The sequence below is a fragment of the Procambarus clarkii genome, chromosome 16, assembly GCF_040958095.1.
Source record: "Procambarus clarkii isolate CNS0578487 chromosome 16, FALCON_Pclarkii_2.0, whole genome shotgun sequence".
Classification (NCBI taxonomy): domain Eukaryota; kingdom Metazoa; phylum Arthropoda; class Malacostraca; order Decapoda; family Cambaridae; genus Procambarus; species Procambarus clarkii.
Genome location: NC_091165.1, coordinates 7,700,078 through 7,721,618, shown reverse-complemented (window position 1 = coordinate 7,721,618; position 21,541 = coordinate 7,700,078). Strand labels below are relative to the sequence as shown.

Genomic DNA, 21,541 nt, shown 5'->3' with positions numbered 1-21,541 from the left:
AGATTACATAGATAAAAATGAGATTGTAAAAGAATTTTTTATTGGATTTAATGATTATAGGTGGTACTTACAGTACAAATTAATTATTTATTTAGGACTTAAAAATAAAGTATGTCACTGTTTCAGAATTATGTTCCAGTGGTATTTTAATTAAGACAGCTTCTTGTCAAACCTCCTAGATACTTGAAGATAGACAAGTAAAGGCATGCAGGCATCCATAGGTCTAATGGCAGACGTGGCGATTGTGGTGATGTCATTTAGGTTCCAGATGTATGATTCTAATATAGGAAGGATTCAATAGATGTATGATTCTGATAAGAATCTGATGTAGAATACAGATGTATGATATAGAAATAATTCATTTCTTATATTATTATTTTACTGGTGTGCAGAGACATTCATATGGTTTTTTTTGCAGACTTGCTGCCAGTCGATCCTGCTCCACGTTGATGATCTCTGACAATGGATCAAAGTTGTTGGCATGGGAAGTATGCCTGAGAGAGGTCTGGAACCAGTCAGTGGTACGCACTGCCCTGAATCAACGACAGAGCCAGTGGAAATTTATACCACCCCACCCCCCCCCCCCACCCCCACCCTCAGAGCACCGTGGCACAAAGGGTTCTCTGAGCAGAAGGTGGTGACAATAACACGCAGTTATAGGAAAACCCTACATCGCCAATAGATCGATTTTCAGTAGCTCCAAACTGTTGTCACGGAAATTGAAACTCTGGTCAATAACCGACCACTGACCTACCTCTTTGACGATATCTCACAACCTGAGATATAAGTCTGTCTCATCTGATGTATGGAGGATCTCTAGCTCCTCTAGCGTTCCTCACTGACGAGGGACTAAGAGATCCTTCATATGTCAGAGAGAACGTCCTGGTTTAGTGTTGCAAACATCAGTCCAGAGTAATTAGTCGGGGATTGAAGTTTGGACCCGAGAGTACCTAACTGTTCCGAGGGAGTATCAATATGAGGCACACAACCCCAATAATAAAATACAACTTCATCCTGACAATGTTATTAAGGTGGACAATACCTGACCATGCTCAGATTGGTCTCTAGGCCATATAGTCTCTGTCTATCCAGACAGCCAAGATGTCTTGAGAATAGTGCAAATAAAGTGCAGAGGCACCACTAGTCTCAAGACACTATAAAAAAATAGTTCTTTTGGAGATAGCAAGAAATGAAGTCGCCCAGAGACTTCCCATCCCTGCAGCTCCAGTACAGGACATCCGTCATGAACTAACTGTTGCACAACAGTCCTAAATGAAACTTAAACATTATTACAATAATTCAGAATGGGAGCATTGAAGTGTTCGCCAGTCCTAAACTATGGACTCCAACCCATGTTCCACCCCCCACCCCCCAGAATTACATTGGAAATTACCACATCAAATATAACATTATAATGTAACATTCATAAAATGCTGTTAATTTGCATTAGTTTGAGTAGTTAATAAATACTTTATTTAGCCCTGAAATAAACAACAAAAAAGTTTCTAGCTAATTTATTGTAAAATTCTCCAGTCTCAGAACTGGTAACACAATTAACAAACTATCTCATTTAATCATACATTCCATAATAATAAGTAATAAAATATGCTAAATAAACCAATTCTCCAAAATAACAAATAAACTGTTCATGGACACATCCAGAGTGAGTAGGGAGGAGGGAAAAGCCATCTTAGTTTTTGTTGGTGAAACTTGAGCTGTAACAGAGCGTGCCTCCCTCAACACAGAAAATTACTCCAGCAAGTCCAGAATGTAGAGTGACTCACATTAATCACTAATTGTTGCCAAACCTTGAAACCCATGGAAAGCACAGCTTTCGATTTATTTTATTACATATATTTTTGGACCATTTATTAGTGTAGGAATTTATCATCAAGCAGCAGGGAAACACATCCAGCATGAGTAAACCATCATGATTAAATAATATGTTAATCGTGATGGTTTAATATTTATAAATGAATTTTATCTTTAGTTATACATATGTTACTATGTAACATCTCTACAGGTAATTTGTCAACACGCATAAAACAACATTGAGCTGGTACATCCCAAGACCACCCAGACGCCATTAATACCTGTCCAGTACGGAGTACATGTGCCCAAGGGAATCTGATGTTGGATGACCACCTGAGACAGTTTAAATTATAACTAACACAGTTGCAGAAATACTACTAACTATTTAATTACAGTTTAGCAGATAATTTATATCAACTGTTTCATTAGGGTGTGATAAATTGAATTAAAAACCCCTCCCAAAAATATATGAAGGTAATTTTACCGGTGATACAAAAATCATAAAAACGCAGTCCATTCACAAGTAATAAATATAATTAAATACAATCTATTGAATTAATAATCAAAACAATCACTGTTAGATTTCAAAACATATGTCTCCTTTTACACTACTCGAAAGAGCCAAAGTTTAACCCCCAAGCACAACTAGGGGAGTACAAACCCACACACATTCCTAGGATGCAGACTATTGCAGCTGTCTAACTTAAAGGGACCTACTTACTGCTTAGTGAACTAGTGCATCAGGTGATGGAAAGTTTAGCCATTTCTTCCTGTGTGTGTATGTGCTTGCTTGTATGTATATGTATATTACATGAATATGTGTTTATGTGTGTGTTCTAATGTGTGTTTAGAGTTGCATTCAAACAAAATTTGACTGACATGTAATGTAAACATTACAAAAAATTAAGTAAAAGTCTTTGAAAAAGCTCTCATTGTTTGTGGTTTCCTGATTATAACTGTGATTTTGGTGACAGGCTATTAGTCATTATTTTGAACTGCTTGTGATCCATGCAGGACAGGTCGAGCAGACCTTCTTCCAGGGTGCAGAAGTCAAATGTGGTGTGGACCTTGTAACCTAGACGAAGAAACATTTTCTCCACGCGTGGGTTGGTCATTATTAAAGAAGTCATTTTGAATCCCTGCTTGGTGGCAATGATGACACTCTTCTGAAAGTCGAAGAAACAACGATAAAACTTAATTATATATTATTTAATTTGTTTAACCTAAAAGTATATTATCAGGCGATTTATTACTCTTGTTTGCGAGCTAAGAAAACGTCATTTACATTTTTATCTAATGGTTTACCCCAATTTGTTTTCCCTGGATCATAATTAAAAAATAGCTTTTCGACCATGTACCCAACTGCGCCTGGGTGAACGGTGAGACAGTTAAGTATCCCTGCCACGTCTTTTCTATTTGCCAGAGATAAAATTTAGGCCATATTCTCTCTTACGGAGTTTGTGGGCTGAGGGCGCTGTTCTCTACACCACACTGTGAGTCAGTACTCGTACTAGTAAACCTTAGCTATTTACATACCATTAACTCTTTTACCACTAACACCGTCTCAACTGGTTCATCGCTCACATCAACTTATTTACTTCTATCATTATCTCATCTGGAACACCTCTCACATCAAGTCTTACAATTAACACCATCTTAGCTGGTTTATGACTAAAATCAACTCTCCTACTAATGACATCATCTTAGGTAGTTTACTTCCCACATTATCTCCTTTACCATTAACATCAAAATAGGTTAGGTGCTAGTAGGGCCTAAGGAGGATGGTAAACTAGTGGTATACTCCACTTACATTTTCACGAGAACTACTAATATACTCGTGACAAGGTATTCTAGAGAACGTAAGAACAGCTAGGACTAAACCTGAAAAGTAATAGATTATCGCATCAAACTAACACAGGCCGAGATCAATGATGCATTGTATGCTGCTCATACTCTACAACAATACTGTTGCCCGTTTTGTTTTCAAAATCTCTATAATGCAGTATACCGCTCTTTAAAATTACATTTTATCCAAACTGATGAGCCTTCTATTCAGCACACAAGCACTTTATTTATCCCAAACAAAGTCTCACAGAACATTTTATATATTGCCACAGATTTATTAGTCAACGTTGCGTCCTTGGGGAAGTTAAAAGATTAATCTTCAAAGAAGCTTAACTCTACAATCATATTGGCTCATACCTAATTAAATCCACCACGCTAATGCCTTGACTAGACCTTTAATTTTGGAATTGTACGATCTTGGTGCCAGTTGGCGATAATCCAGGTGTTGACACTGACTATACCACATACAATATTCTAGTTGCATTTCCCCCTAATACTCATAATAAAAATCTAGGCGCTATGCTCCTCGCATTCCTGGAATATGTCCATTACAAATGGGGGACACCTTTTTATGCCAACTCAATAAATTTGTCTGCACAACGAATCAAGGGTCTCGATTATAATTAAATTAATATCATGTCTCAACTGTTTATTAAGAGATCTCTGTGTCTCCAATGTTAGTGGCATGTTCTTGAGTTTGACTTAATTAGTTCTTATTAGAAATTAGAATAATAAAATATGACAGAACTTGAAGAAATAGATCGTCCAGTTAGAAAGAAATTCTAACATTTTTTAGTAAACTTTATGTGTGAGGGGATGGTTCACCAGTTCACTTACAATAGTGCTTTTATGCCTGTGGAGGCCAGTACACTCGTTAAGTGCGCGAACTGGAGTTTGGTAACCAGCAACCGAAACATCTAGTGTTTGGGCTCATGTGAGACCCCCAGTCATCAGCATTCCAGAAATGTTACCCTGGCCGGGGTAGCACGACTGTGGACCGAGATAGAGCTGATAGCATCATTCTATTGTATGGCTTGGAGCTAGGGACTCAAGATTTGTGCGGGAATCTTGGGAGACCTGGGACAGGGTGGTGCAAGCTGTGGGCCTACCGCGCCAGCCACTTGACTCGTCGTCATGGCAACAGCCACCATCTTAGTAAACATCTAGAGCCGCCATGTTAGTCGGTCATCTTGAAGTTGCCCTAGAGGCCATGCTACACCGTCGCTGATTGGTTAAGAGGGGTAGGCCGCTGAGTGCCTCCTTCTCATTGGTTATTTCGAGGAGGACGCGGGAATCGTCAGTGTCCTTCCCTCGAGAAGTTATTCTGAACTCTGGCGCCACCGTGTCCTCACGCTCCCTGTACTCATTCGGCCAAATTGAGTATAGGGCATTATTATTCTCCGCTTAAGTCTACCACCCGCCTCCTAGTGCGCCGCCACTTATACCATCTACCGCCACCTACCACCGCTGTGAGCCAGCCAACCGCCGCAGGGTGGTAGCCGCCGTCCCCTCTGAGCGCTGGCAGGTGACTGAGGGAGCGCAGCTCCTGGCGGCGGAGGACCCTCCCAGAGTGAGTGAGGACCGCCGGGCAAGGCGGAGCATGGACCAGCCCAAATCGGGGGAGTCCACTCTCACAATAGGTAGAGAGCAGATAGATGTTGGAGGCAAACATATTGTGTGGTTATTTTTGTTTATGTATTTAAGGGGAAACATTTTTATTGGAGTGTCAATGGGTTGCAGGTTTGTCTTTGGGGAAGACGTTGCTGAGAACTTCGAAGCCAGCACAGAGGGAGTAGTAGATGAGACTCCAAGGTAGTGGAGGAGAGGACCTCGAGCTGTGAGGAGAAGCAGTGAAGAGGAGTGTCAAGTGCTTCTGTAGAAGTGGTGAAGCACAATAGTTGCTCGAGGCAACTTCATGGTGTAGCATGAAGTTATATATATTGTTATATTATAGTTATATATATATTGACTTCTTGATGTGTAGTGCCTCGCAGACGTCCAGCCGTCTGCGAGGCACTACACATCAAGAAGTCAACACCAGCAATCAACAGCCAATTATTGCACAATTATATTCTACCCACTTCAAGACTACGCTCCAATATAGAAGCATCAAGAAATATGGACCAATAGGCTTTCGACAATTACTTCCATTCAATACCCATTGTTTCGTGTTCTGTCTTGTGTTTGAATTTAATACCCATTCAATACCCATTGTTTCGTGTTCTGTCTTGTGTTGGAATTTAATACCCATTGTTGAAAGTTCGTTTTTCACCTCATCCACCTCACCCAAATGTAGATATAAACCTCGAAGATGTGTAAAGCTCTATTCAGTTTCAGTTGTGTGTTTGTAAACTAAAGTCTTTAATCAATTCAGGATTGATTGAGTTCCTGTAAAATAGTCTAATAGGGGGATACTAACACAACACCTGTACCCCCTATTAGACTATTTTACAGGAACTTCTTTTCCACAGCTCATAAAACGGAGAAAGGGTCCTGAAAGATATTGTTAATAGAAACGTTATCCCTACAGACAAAAATCAGAGGATACAACTGACGATTTACTATAAAACCAGAAAAACGGCCAGCCTACTCATGAGAAACTCTCCAGACACAAAACAGAACGCTTTAAAAGAGACTAACGTCGTCTATGCCTTCAAATGCCCTCTTGGGGACTGTAAGCTCCAAAAAACCCAGTATATAGGCAAGACAACAACATCTCTTCCTAGGCGTTTAACGATGCATAAGCAACAGGGCTCCATTAAGGAACATATAATCTCTTCCCACAACCAAACCATCGACAGAGAAATCCTAGTAAACAACACAGAAATCATCGATAGATACAGCGATAGCAGGCGGCTTGACGTTTGCGAGGCATTACACATCAAGAAGTCAACACCAGCAATCAACAGCCAATTAATGCACAACTATATTCTACCCACCTCAAGACTCCGCTCCAATATAGAAGCATCAAGAAATATGGACCAATAGGCTTTCTACAATCACTTCTATTCAATACCCATTGTTTTATGTTCTGACTTGTGTTGATGAAATTAATACCTTATTAAATACCACCTCACCCCATCCACCTCACTCAAATGTAGATATAAACAAAATCGGAGATGTGTAAGTTCTATTCAGTTGTGTATTGTGTTAACTAAAGTGTTTGAAAATGTAATAAGTTTTACGAAACGCGCTCAATTGTCGCGTCAGACTAGAAATAAAAATGAATTTTGGAGAATTGATTTTTTAATTACCTCCAACAGTGAAAAGAAATGTACGAAAGATTGAGAAAATTCGTGTTAGAATTATTAATCTTACTTTTTCGGTCATATTTAATATATATATATATATATATATATATATATATATATATATATATATATATATATATATATATATATATATATATATATATATATATATATATATATATATATATATATATATATATATATATATATATATATATATATATATTTATATATATATATATATATTTATATATATATTTATATATATATTTATATATATATATATATATATATATATATATATATATATATATATATATATATATATATATATATATATATATATATATATTTATATGTGTGTATATCACGAAAATAAACACGTGATTAAGAATGTGTCAATGTCAGACCACGGAGGAAAATGAAACAGGAATTTCCTTAAGTACTTTCGTATATTAAATACATCTTCAAAAGGAATGAAGATTCCTATTCCTATTCCTTCTGAAGATGTATTTAATATACGAAAGTACTTAAGGAAATTCCTGTTTCATTTTCCTCCGTGGTTTGACATTGTCATATTTATATATATATATATATATATATATATATATATGCAACAATGATCACAAAAACACTGATCCAAGTATGCAGAATAACCACATATGAAAAATAGAAACTGCTTAACGCGTTTTCGGCTAATTCGCCTTCATCAGAGCAAAGTAGAATCAAATTCTACTTTGCTCTGATGAAGGCGAATTAGCCGAAAACGCGTTAAGCAGTTTCTATTTTTCATATGTGGTTATTCTGCATATATATATATATATATATATATATATATATATATATATATATATATATATATATATATATATATATATATATATATATATATATATATATATATATATATATATGTCGTACCTAATAGCCAGAACTCACTTCTCAGCCTACTATGCAAGGCCCGATTTGCCTAATAAGCCTAGTTTTCATGAATTAATGTTTTTTCCACTACCTAACCTAACCTAACGTTTTCGGCTACCTAACCTAACCTAGCCTATAAAGATAGGTTAGGTTAGGTTAGGTAGAGTTGGTTACGTTCGGTCATATATCTACGGTAATTTTAACTCCAATAAAAAAAATTGACCTCATTCATAATGAAATGGGTAGCTTTATCATTTCATAAGAAAAAAATTAGAGAAAATATATTAATTCATGAAAGCTTGGCTTATTAGGCAAATCGGCCCTTACATAGTAGGCTGAGAAGTGCGTTCTGGCTACTAGGTACGACATATATATATATATATATATATATATATATATATATATATATATATATATATATATATATATATATATATATATATATATATATATATATATATATATTGTTGTATACTGGCAGCAGGTTTTCTTTCAAACATGTTTCATTGAATATGACCACATATTCTGTATTTATTATTTTCTGGTTTAGGGCTTCTATCCCTCTAACTATTTTCATAGCATCAGGGCTTAATTGAAATAGGAGTTCTCCAAAACTCATTTTCGTACTTTTAAGGTGAAGAAAAGAAGTGATTTACTATAGAGTGTATTACACTTATTTATATAATTTGCACAACGTTTCGAACCTCCATGGTTCATTCTCAAGTGAACAGATCTTACAATACTAGTTGATTTTATACTCGCACTGGGTCAGGTGATAATACAATAAAGGTGAAAACATGGGGTGATACATAAGGGATAAATGTGAGGTGAAACATAGAGGCTGCAGAAGGCTTATTGGCCCATACGAGGCAGCTCCTATCTAAACACAAAGATCAATCCAGTGTAATTGGCCTATTATGTTGTACATTGTCTTCTGTGTTGGCATCGATATGTTCTTGTCTTGTCCTTACTCTCATGGTGGGTAGAGTAAATAGTTCCGTGATTTGGGTGTTCATGGTAGGTCGCTCTATTCTTATGTGAATTGCCTCAAGAATTTGTAATCTTCTTGCATCTTGGGTTTTGTCTATTATGCAGGTATTCTTGTTCAACATTTCTCTTGTTAGAGTAATGTCATGGGCTTGTCTCATGTGATTCCTAGGGGCACCGGATTGAAGATGGCATGTCAAACGCCTCGTCAGCTTGGTCGACGTCATACCAATGTACTTACATTGAAGGTTACATCCTTCGTGGGGGCAAGTGTACATGTATACAATGCTTGACTGCTGTAGAGGGTTCTCCGTCGGCTTCGGGCTGTTTTTGATAAGGAGTTCGGAAGTCTTCTTGGTTTTGTAGAATATTATCAGGTTTATGTTTTGGTTAGGAGTAGTGCTTTTTACTCCTTTACGGATTATTTCTTTCATTATTCTTTCCTCTTTTATATGTTCACTGTGCATGGTTGATTTGTAAAATAATTTTATTGGAGGTGTTGTGGTTTCTGTTCTAGGTTCTGAATTATACCAACGGTCCAAGTGTCTTCTTACAGCAGCGTTTATTTCCGCGTTGCTATATCCGTTGTTCACCAATACCTGAGTTACTGTTTCAAACTCTCTACTCACGTTGCTCCATTCAGAGCAGTGGGTAAGCGCTCGACGAATATAAGCATTGAGAACACTGGCTTTGTATCTTTGGGGGCACTCCTACCGTTCAGTCATAATCCTATGTTGGTGGGCTTGGTATATACGTTGGTGCTTAAAAAGGTTCCTCTTTTTGTTATTAGTACATCCAAGAATGGCAGACTGTTATTTTCACTATTTTCATGTGTAAATCGGAGTACTGACTCTCTCTCTAGGAGTCTTTTTAGGTCAATTAGTTCATCTGAGTCTTTTACTATTACGAATATGTCATCTACATAACGGCAGTATACAGTTGGTTTTTGTCTGCTACTGAAGACCCTGTCTTCGATGGATCCCATATAAAAATTAGCATATAAAACTCCTAAGGGGGAGCCCATTGCTACTCCGTCTATTTGTAAATACATGTCTCCTTTTGGACTGATGAAATACATGTCTCCTTTGTACATGCTTCGAGAAGACTTTTCAAGGGTAGCTCAGGTATGTCTAATTTGGGGGTGCTCTCGTCTCTGTATATACTCTGTCCTCTCTGATATATAACGTTTTAGGTAGCCTAAAACGTTAGGTTAGGTTAGGTTAGGTAGGTTAGGTAGTCGCAAAACAATTAATTCATAAAAAGTTGGCTTATTAGGCAAATCGGGCCTTGCATAGTAGGCTGAGAAGTGCGTTCTGGCTACTAGGTACGACATATATATATATATATATATACTCTGTATATATATATATATATATATATATATATATATATATATATATATATATATATATATATATATATATATATATATATATATATATATATGTCGTACCTAGTAGCCAGAACGTACTTCTAGGGCTACTATGCAAGGCCCGATTTGCCTAATAAGCCAAGTTTTCCTGAATTAATATATTTTCTCTAATTTTTTTCTTATGAAATGATAAAGCCACCCATTTCATTATGTATGAGGTCAATTTTGTTTTATTGGAGTTAAAATTAACGTAGATATATGACCAAACCTAACCAACCCTACCTTACCTAACCTAACCTATCTTCATAGGTTAGGTTGGGTTAGGTTGCCGAAAAAGGTAGGTTAGGTTAGGTAGGTTAGGTAGTCGAAAAAACATTAATTCATGAAAACTTGGCTTATTCGGCAAATCGGGCCTTGCATAGTAGGCTGAGAAGTGAGTTCTGGCTACTAGGTACGACATATATATATATATATATATATATATATATATATATATATATATATATATATATATATATATATATATATATATATATATATATATATATATATATATGTCGTACTTAGTAGCCAGAACGCACTTCTCAGCCTACTATGCAAGGCCCGATTTGCCTAATAAGCCAAGTTTTCCTGAAATAATATATTTTCTCTATTTTTTTTCTTATGAAATGATAAAGCTACCCATTTCATTATCTATGAGGTCAATTTTGTTTTACTGTAGTTAAAATTAACGTAGATATATGACCAAACCTAACCAACCCTACCTAACCTAACCTAACCTATCTTCATAGGTTAGGTTGGGTTAGGTTGCCGAAAAAGGTAGGTTAGGTTAGGTAGGTTAGGTAGTCGAAAAAAACATTAATTCATGAAAACTTGGCTTATTCGGCAAATCGGGCCTTGCATAGTAAGCTGAGAAGTGCGTTCTGGCTATTAGGTACGACATATATATATATATATATATATATATATATATATATATATATATATATATATATATATATATATATATATATATATATATATATATATATATATATATATATATATATATATATATGTCGTACCTAGTAGCCAGAACTCACTTTTCAGCCTACAATGCAAGGCCCGATTTGCCTAATAAGCCAAGTTTTCATGAATTAATATATTTTCTCTAATTTTTTTCTTATGAAATGATAAAGCAACCCATTTCATTATGTAAGAGGTCAATTTTTTTTTATTGGAGTTAAAATTAACGTAGATATATGACCGAACCTAACCAACCCTACCTAACCTAACCTAACCTATCTCTATAGGTTAGGTTAGGTTAGGTAGCCGAAAAAGTTAGGTTAGGTTAGGTTAGGTAGGTTAGGTAGTCGAAAAGCAATTAATTCATGAAAACTTGGCTTATTAGGCAAATCGGGCCTTGCATAGTAGGCTCAGAAGTGAGTTCTGGCTAGTAGGTACGACATATATATATATATATATATATATATATATATATATATATATATATATATATATATATATATATATATATATATATATATATATATATATATATATATATATATATATATATATGTCGTACCTAGTAGCCAGAACGCACTTCTCAGCCTACTATGCAAGGCCCGATTTGCCTAATAAGCCAAGTTTTCATGAATTAATTGTTTTTCGACTACCTAACCTACCTAACCTAACCTAACCTATCTTTTTCGGCTACCTAACCTAACCTAACCTATAAAGATAGGTTAGGTTAGGTTAGGTAGGGTTGGTTAGATTCGGTCATATATCTACGTTAATTTTAACTCTAATAAAAAAAAATTTACCTCATACATAATGAAATGGGTAGCTTTATCATTTCATAAGAAAAAAATTAGAGAAAATATATTAATTCAGGAAAACTTGGCTTATTAGGCAAATCGGGCCTTGCATACTAGGCCGAGAAGTGCATTCTGGCTATTAGGTACGACATATATATATATATATATATATATACATATATATATATATATATATATATATATATATATATATATATATATATATATATATATATATAGACATATGTCGTACCTAATAGCCAGAACACACTTCTCAGCCTACTATTCAAGGCCCGATTTGCCTAATAAGCCAAGTTTTCATGAATTAATGTTTTTTCGTCTACCTAACCTACCTAACCTAACCTAACCTAGCTTTTTTTGGCTACCTAACCTAACCTTACCTATAAATATAGGTTAGGTTAGGTTAGGTAGGGTTGGTTAGGTTCGGTCATATATCTACGTTAATTTTAACTCCAATAAAAAAAAATTGACCTCATACATAGAGAAAAGGGTTGCTTTATCATTTCATAAGAAAAAAATTATAGTAAATATATTAATTCAGGAAAACTTGGCTTATTAGGCAAATCGGGCCTTGAATAGTAGGCTGAGAAATGAGTTCTGGCTACTAGGTACGACATACATATATATATATATATATATATATATATATATATATATATATATATATATATATATATATATGTCGTACCTAGTAGCCAGAACGCACTTCTCGGTCTACTATTCAAGGCCCGATTTGCCTAATAAGCCAAGTTTTCCTGAAATAATATATTTTCTCTAATTTTTTTCTTATGAAATGATAAACCTACCCATTTCATTATGTATGAGGTCAATTTTTTTTTATTAGAGTTAAAATTAACGTAGATATATGACCGAACCTAACCAACCCAACCTAACCTAACCTAACCTATCTTTATAGGTTAGGTTAGGTTAGGTAGCGGAAAAAGTTAGGTTAGGTTAGGTTAGGTAGGTTAGGTTGCCGAAAAACAATTAATTCATGAAAACTTGGCTTATTAGGCAAATCGAGCCTTGAATAGTAGGCTGAGAAGTGCGTTCTGGCTACTAGGTACGACATATATATATATATATATATATATATATATATATATATATATACATATATGTGTGTGTGTGTGTGATCGTAGTGTCACAGTGCCCCATGGTATTGTGTTATTTACTGTGGTGATGGGGGATTCCCTCGTTGGCCGCCAGGGGGTCAAGACGCGCTCGCTTGACCTGCCAGCTGCTACCTAGAGTTTTTAGGGGGCGGGTGCAGTTTGGCGTGTCGGCGCCATGGGGTCCCCCTTTCCCCTGTTGTGCGTGCCCAGTCAATGGGCCTCGCGTTTTCTGCTCGGGCGGGATATCCCGAGGGGGGTTTGGTGCTGTGTGACATGCTGCGGGTCCCTGTGGGGGATGTTTATGGTGTTGAGCTGGTGTCTGCCCGTAGAGTGGTTGTTAAGCTAACGACAGAGGAGGTATATAGGGCGTTTTTACGTCAGTACGAGTGGCGGACTTTGCCCCTGCCCGAAGGTGCGGGCACTGTGACTGTCTCCGATCGCAGTAGTGCCATCTCGTATGTAAGCGTGCATGGGGCGCCCCTGGAATTCCCGCAGGGACTGCTGAGGCGTTATTTCGGCCAGTTTGGGGCGGTCGTCAGTGTGCGGTTGCACCTGCTTTCCTCGGGTCCGCAAAAGGGTGTGCGGTCAAATATTTGCACCCTAGGAATGAGGCTGCGGGCGGACATTCCTTCTCAAGTGAGGCTTCTGCGGTGTTCTATTCGAGTGTTTTATGCTCGCCAGCCCCGTATGTGTTACCGTTGTGGCCTCTTGGGTCATCAGGCTGCTATGGTGCTCTGAACCTGCCGTCGCGCCCGTGAACCTCTTCCTCTTCCGTGAGGAGGATTTCCCGCCGCTCCCTGTGGAGGAGGATTCGTTGGGTGTGGACGCCGCTTTGGCTGCTGCCGTATCCTGTGTGTCGCCTGAAGTGTCTCCTGCAGATGTCGCCCCTCCTCCAGAGGCTGTGTCGCCTGTTGCGGTTGCCTCTTCTCAGGCGGTTGTGTTGCCGTCGGGTGTTCCTCCTGCCCCGGTTGCTGTCCCTGGATGCTTCCGTGGTTCTTCCGGCTCCTGTATGCACGGCTCCCCCGTCTTCCTGTTCTCCGTCTGTGGTGCCTGTCACTGCACCCTCGTCGTGTGCCCAGGATGTGCTGGGTGCTGGGGTCGCTGTGGGACCTCCTACTGTGCTCGACCGGTTCCCTGTGTGGTTGAGGATGCTGCCGTCCTGCGGAGAGCGTCGGTTCGCCTGGCTTGTGTTGTCTGGGTCTCTGGGTCGACATCCGGCTCTGATGATGTGAGGCTGGTGCCCAACCCAGGAAACAATTTTAGGTTGCCACAACGTATCTGGAAAGTGTTGGAAAGTAGGGGCAACGTTTGTTTTTACGCATTAAATGCGTAATTTTGTGTGGATGTAAATAAGTTTCTGAAACGTATCGCACGAAACGTTGGCTAAAAAAAAAAAAATGAAACCTTGTGACAACCTTAAATGTTTCATATACGTAGTTTTTTATTGCTGTTATTTATATAAATGTAGAAATATAAAAGTATATTTCAACATTTAGTAAAAAGAAAAGATCATAAAGGTTAATTCATCATTTTTATTCATTTTTTTAAGTAGAGCTCGAGGAGGAAGGAGGCGGAGAGCGAGGAGGAAGGAGGAGGGCGAGGAGGAGGAGGGCGAAGAGGGAGGAAGAGGAGGAAGGAGGAGGAAGAAGGAGAGCCAGGAGGAAGGAGGAGGAGGAGGGCGAAGAGGGAGGAAGAGGAGGAAGGAGGAGTACGGCGAGGAGGAAGGAGGGGGAGGGTGAGGAGGAAGGAGGAGGGCAAGGAGGAAGATGAGAAGGACGAGAAGGAGAGCGAGGAGGAAGGAGGAGGAGAGCAAGGAAGAGTAGGGCGAGGAGGGAGAGGGAGGAGGCGGAAGAGGTGTAAGGAGGAGAGCGAGAAGGAAGGAGGACGAGAAGGAATGATGGGGAGAAGGAGGGAGTAGGAGGTCGAGGAAGGAGGAGAGCGAGGAGCAGGAGGGCGACGAGGAAGGAGGAGGAAAGCAAGAAGAAAGGAGGAGGAGGAAGGAGGAGGAGGATGAGGAGGAAGGAGGAGTAGGACAGCGAAGAGGAAGGAGGAGGAGGCGAGCGAGGAGGAAGGAGGAAAGAGGAGGAGGGCGAGAAGGAAGGAATAATATTTCGAGGAGGAGAGAGAGGAAGAAGGAGGTGGAGGAACAAGGAGGGCAAGGAGGAAGGAGGAGGAGAGCGAGGAGGAAGGAGGTGAAGGAAGAAGGAGGGCAAGGAGGAAGGAAGAGGAGGAGGGCGAGGAGGAAGGAAAAGGAGGAGAGCTAGGAGGAAGAAGGAGGAGGAGGAAGAGGGCAAGGAAGAAGGAGGAGAGCGAGGAGGAGGACGAGAAGGAAGGAATAGGAGGTCGAGGAGGAAGGAGGTGGGCGAGGAGGAAGGAGGAGGAGGAGGAGAGCAAGGAGGAAGAATTCCTTCATCCTCCTGAATTCCAGAGAAGAGGATGAGATCGAGGAGAAAGAAGGAGGTCGAGGAAGAAGGAGGAGGAGCGCGAAGAGGTGGGAGGAGGAAGGAGGAGGGTGAGGAGGAGGGCGAGGAGGAAGGTGGAGGAGGAGAGCGAGGAGGGAGAAGGGCAAGGAGGAATGAGGAGGAGGGCGAGGAGGAAGGAGGGCGAGGACGAAGGAGGAGGAGGGCGGGAAGGAAGGAGGAAGGCGAAAAGGAAGGAGGAGGATGTTAAAGAGGAGGCTAAGGAGGAGAAGAGCAAGGAGAAAGGAGGAGTAGGAGGTCGAAGAGGAAGGAAGATTTGGGAAGGTAGGAAGGTTGCAGAGGAGGAGGTCGAGAAAGAGGAGGAAGGAGGAGGTCGAGGAGGAAGGAGGAAAAATTCCAGGTAGAAGGATGAGGTCGAGGAGGAAGGAGAATGATGTTGAGGAGGAAGGAGGAGGAGGAGATCGAGCAGGAAGGAGAAGATCAAGGAGGAAGGAGGAGGAGGAGGAGGAGGTCGAGGCAGAGGAGGAAGGAGGATGAAAACGAGGAGGAAGGAGTAGGTCTAAGAGGAAGGAGGAAGAAGGGGGAGAGGAAAGGAGGAGGGGGGGAGGAGCAGGACATCTGGGGGGGGAGGGGGGAATTAGGTAACGGAGGAGAAGAGGAGGGGAAGAATAGCAGGGGTAGGCGTAGTACAGGTAAGAGGGGGAGGGGGAAGAGGAGGAGGAGTAAGAGAAGGGGGATGAGAAGGAAGAGGAGAGGGAGAGAGGAGGGGTTAGAGAAGGGGAAGAGGAGGGGGAGGGGTAAGAGAAGGTGGGTAAGGAGGGGGGTAGGGGTAAGATAAGGGGGATGAGGAGGAAGGGGAAGAGAGGAGGGGCAAGAGAAGGGGGGATGAGGAAGAAGGGGAGGGGTAAGAGAAGGAAGGGGTAGAGCAGGGGGAGGGGGTGATGGTCACTACGCGAGGGTATAAACACTGTCCCACCCGGGTGATGGTCAGCTGGCTACTACTGACCCTCGCCTGGTGGAGCCCACATCACAACCCTCGCTGCCTCACCAACTTGCAGTGTTCACTTAATAATATAAATAAATAAATAAATAAATAAATATGTTTATTCAGGTAAGGTACATACATACAAGTGATGTTACATTAATGGATTGATATATAGATAGAGCTAGTACATACAATGCCTAAAGCCACTATTACGCAATGCGTTTCGGGCAAGAAAAACATTAATATCTAGAACTTAATACTAATTGAGCATAAAGAATAAAAAGTGTTGAAAACAAATTCAAATTTAATTAATTTACTTCATTAGTAAAATCGGAGATAAAGTTATGCAAAACATTATTATCTGATTCTTTTTTTTTCTTGCTGTATTTTATGAAGATGAACACACCATAGTCATCTACCAAGACATGCCTGTTTAATCCAGCGCCCTAACACGTCATGGCAACTCTGTAGGCCTATAGTGTACATGCCCCAGCCGTCACACAGATCCTGTTACACTCCCTCCCCCATCTTCTCCTCCCTTCTTACCCCCCCTCCTCTTCCCCTTCCTCCTCCTCATTCCCTTTCGCTTACCCCTCCCCTCTTCCCCTTCCTTCACACCCCCCCCCCTTCTCTTACCCCCTCCCCCCTCCTTATCCCACTTCCCTTACCCCTCCCCCCTCCTCTTCCCTTTCTCTTACCCCTCCTCTTCCCCCTTTCTCTTAACCCTACTGCTCCTTAGCCCCCCCCCCGTTCCCTTACTTCTTCCCCATACCCTCACTACCTCCTCTTTCCCTTCCTTCTCATCCCCCCTTCCTCCTTACTTCTCGCCCTCCTCCTCCTCCTTCCTCCTCGCCCTCCTCCTCCTTCCTCCTCGCCCTACTCCTCCTTCCTCCTCGCCCTCCTCCTCCTTCCTCCTCGCCCTCCTCCTCCTTCGTCCTCGCTCTCCTCCTCCTTCCTCCTCGCCCTCCTCCTTCCTCCTCACCATCCTCCTTCCTCCTCACCATCGTCCTTCCTCCTCCTTCCTCCTCCTCCTCATTCCAACTCGCCCTACTCCTCCTTCCTCCTCACCCTCCTCCTCCTTCCACCTCGCCTTTCTCCTCGCCCTCCTCCTTCCTCCTCGTCCTACTCCTTCTTCCTCACCCTCCTCCTCCTTCCTACTCGCCTTCCTCCTCGCTCTCCTCCTTCTTCCTCCTTGCCCTACTCCTCCTTCCTCCTCGCCCTACTCCTCCTTCCTCCTCGCCATCCTCCTTCCTCCTCGCCCTCCTCCTGCCTCCTCGCCCTACTCCTTTCTCCTCGCCCTCCTCCTCCTTCCTCCTCGCCCTCCTCCTCCTTCCTCCTCGCTCTCCTCCTTCTTCCTCCTCACCATCCTCCTTCCTCCTCGTCCTCCTCCTTCCTCCTCACCATCCTCCTCGTCCTCCTCCTCCTTCCTCCTCACCATCCTCCTTCCTCCTCGTCCTCCTCCTCCTTCCTCCTCGCCCTCCTCCTCCTTCCTACTCGCCTTCCTCCTTCCTCCACGCCCTACTCCTCCTTCCTCCTCGCCTTACTCCTCCTTCCTCCTCGCTCTCCTCCTCCTCCTCCTTCCTCCTCACCCTCCTCCTCCTTCCTTCTCGCCCTCCTCCCTGCTCCTCGCCCTCCACTTCCTTCCTCCTTGCCCTCCTCCTCCTTCCTCCTCGCCCTACTTCTCCTTCCTCCTCGCTCTCTTCCTCCTCACCCTCCTCCTCCTTCCTTCTCGCCCTCCTCCCTGCTCCTCGCCCTCCTCTCTCCTCCTCGCCCTCCTCTTCCTTCCTCCTCGCCCTCCTCCTCCTTCCTCCTCCTCTCCCTCCTCGTCCTTCCTTCTCGTCCTCCTCCTCCTTAAATCTGTGGAATCTGTGGAAATGAATGAGCAAATGTGCTGGCTGCTGAAGGCGCTGAAGGAAACCACGTTGGTTTCATTTTGGATACAAATGTCCATGGAGATTCAGAATGGAAACAATTATAGTTGAGCATGCAGAGGAGTGTAAGAATCTGTGGTGAGAGTGAAGGACACAGCCTTGACAACTATACTTCAGAGAATGTAAACATGTAAACATTGAGAATGTAGGACAACAAAAAGTCCTTAGAATCTTTCACACTGCTATTGAGCATCATTTACAATTTATATAAATTATTTTAGGGAATAATACATACATTTTATATTTAAACATGATATTAGTGTTTAGTGGAATACATAAGGAGTCAAATTGTGTTAAAAAGAGCGATTTTTAGAAAATTTAGAAAACTACTATTTCTGATCATAGAATAACTATATGTATTTTGAAGGTTTCATTCAGCCATTAAATATCATTTCACAATTTATTAATGAATTTTACAAAAAAACTCCATTAAATTTATATTTAAACATGTAAAAACTATTTGTAATACATTAGGAAGAAAATAGTTGTAGAAAAACAATTTATTATAAAACCTATGTGTTTGGATTTTTGGATTAAAAGTTTCTCAAAGGCTCTCCTGCACCATTCTCAATGCAAATCATTCCTACACCTATGGGAAGAGATAGATGAACGTTTTCTATATGATTTGTGTTTGCTGGGAAGCGTTCCCAGAGATCTTCTGATTGGGCTGATGTGGGAGAATTCGACGATGGTGGTTCTTCCAGTGACAGTGGTGAGGTTCCGTCGCATTCCTCGGTGGTGGCGGAGGTCCATGTGCCTCGGCTGCCTGTATCGATGTTTCTTCTCGTGAGGTGCCTGTGGAGCTTGCTTCCGGTGCGTCGCCTGCGTCCGATGGTTCCGGTTCTGCATGGGGGTGGTTCCTCCTGCTGGTGAGCGTAGTGACCTGGTGGTGGTGTTCAAGAAGATTGCTCGCTCTGGGTGTTCCGTGCCCCCAGTTTCGTCCCCTGGTTCATCGGCAGCGGTTTTGCCACTTCTCCCGTTTCCGACCGTCTCTACTGTGTCTTCTGCTGTGTCAGGTGTGGGGTTGCTGTCTCGGCGGCATGCATCCGCTTTTTCCGTGTCTTCTGCTTCCCTTCGCTCTGCCTTACCTTGTTATGTGACAACTGTCACCCAGCTCCGGATGCTGCCGTTTCCACCTGATCTGGTGGTTCCTGAGTTTATGCTCGCCCCCCTGAAGCAGGGGGACTGTTGTCCTAAAGACAGGGAGTACTTAGTGTGGGAAGCTTATAAGCAGAAATATCCTAGTCATGATTTTCCTGAGTAGTATTTGCCTACCACTGTCGTGTCTCCTCCTTTTAAGTGATTTTTTTTTTGTGTGTTTGTGCTATGTGTTGTGGTGTTGTGTTTGTTTGTGTGCGTGGTGTGCGGTTGCATGTGTGTGTGCGTGAGTGTATTGTATTTACTTTATTGGTGTTATGTGTTGTACCTCTCTGTGTGGTTTTTCAGGGCCAGTTGGCTTGTTTTGTGTTGTTTCACGGGTTGGGTTGTTGGGTGAGGGTGAGGGTATTTTGTCATTGTACTGCTGTGCTTATTGTTTTGTTGTCGGCCCTTCAGGCCGATGTTTTGTGTATTTGGTGCTTTATAACTATGTGCCTTTGTAATTTCTACCTGTGCCTTTGTCCTTTATAACTTTGTGCCTTTGTCCTTTGTAACCTTGTGCCTTTGTCCTTTGTAACTGTGCCTTTGTGGTTATTGTAATCTGTTGCCTTACTCATGCTTGCCTGTACGCTTAACATTGCACGACACGTCTTGTACTGTTCCTTTTCTACTGTGATTTTGTGCTATGTGTAGTTTTTTGTTTATTTCCATTACCCTCCTGTATTGTCTTGTTGTCTATATTTACTGTGTTCCTTTGTGTTTATGCGTATTGCTGTGTTTTTGTTGTCGGCCCATCAGGCCGGTATTTAGTGTATTTGTCTTTCTTTGTTTTGTGCCTTTGTGTTTGTGTTCTGTTTTGTTCTTGTTTTATTGTATTTATTCCCATGTACGCATGTAAAAATAAATAAATAAAAAAAAATTACTGTGGTGATTGCAATGTGTGGACCTGTGTTCTAAGGGGTTATTTAGAGCGCACTGTTGGTCATTTGCAACAGTAAGTAAGTGTTGTGCAGTATTCTAATACTTGGAAATTAGAGTACTTGCCGTGTGTTATTGCAAAGAGATTGTTATTGATGGTGATTATTGCTAATGTTGAACAATCACCGTATGTGATTGTAGTTCAGTAAACTCATTGTGGGGCAGTGTTCTAGAGGGTTCATGTCCTGTCGTAATTAACGGTCAGTGGACCGGGTAATTGACGTGTTTCAGGAAGTCACAGTAATTAACCTCGATCCTTGTTTAATCGACTCACATGAAGGCTCCATTGTTCCATTAATGTAACGTCGTTATTTATCTGTTCGGAAGTACCGGCACTTAATTGACTACTTGGAGGAGTAACGTCATTTTAGAATAACGTAAACGTGGTGCCTAATTACTGTTATTAACCACCTGAATTGGTCTGAGTGTGGAAGGCTCAGACGGAATTCAAAACTTAATATAAATTGCTGAGCCAGTGTGAAAGGTTGAGTATTTAATTGTTTAATTATTGTTCTTGAGAATAGTAATTAATTATTCTAAAGGTAATCACGAGTGATTACCGTTCTCTTAGCACGTTGGACATTGTAAATCAGAGTTTACCCATCGTTGAGTGATTGTAACCAATAATGTATATTAACGTAACTAGTAAAGAAATTCATCAGCTGTCTGTGAGTACAGGGATTAATGGGATTTTCTCACTGAATGCTCGACGGGTAGAGTGTTGTGTAATTTCCAGGTTACTAGTGACAGTTGTACAAGTTAATAAATTAACGTAAATGTTATTTTGTTATTAGCGTAAATGTTATATTGTTATTGATTGTTGATCGTCCGTGGGACGGAGTGTTAACGTAAGGAGTAATTTGAGGAAGGGTTGCTGGAGTTGCCAGTGAACCCATTAGTCATTGTTGTCATTGAAAGGCTACTGATTTGATTGCATTGCAACTGCTATTGCAGGTGTAGACTGCATAGTGGCATAGAACAGATAGAGGTTACTGGAGACGTGTTT

General features: G+C 41.0%; 1 protein-coding gene across 1 annotated transcript in view; it reads right to left on the bottom strand.

Moving 5' to 3' along the window:
• Positions 1–612: 612 nt before the first annotated feature.
• LOC138349850 (uncharacterized) overlaps positions 613–21,541 on the bottom strand; it is an 83,157-nt gene continuing 62,228 nt past the window's right edge. Inside the window, exon 5 of the mRNA XM_069325244.1 lies at positions 613–2,978. Within this exon, the coding sequence (XP_069181345.1) occupies positions 2,763–2,978 (216 nt within the window). The 3' untranslated portion in view covers positions 613–2,762. The remainder of the gene's footprint in view (positions 2,979–21,541) is intronic.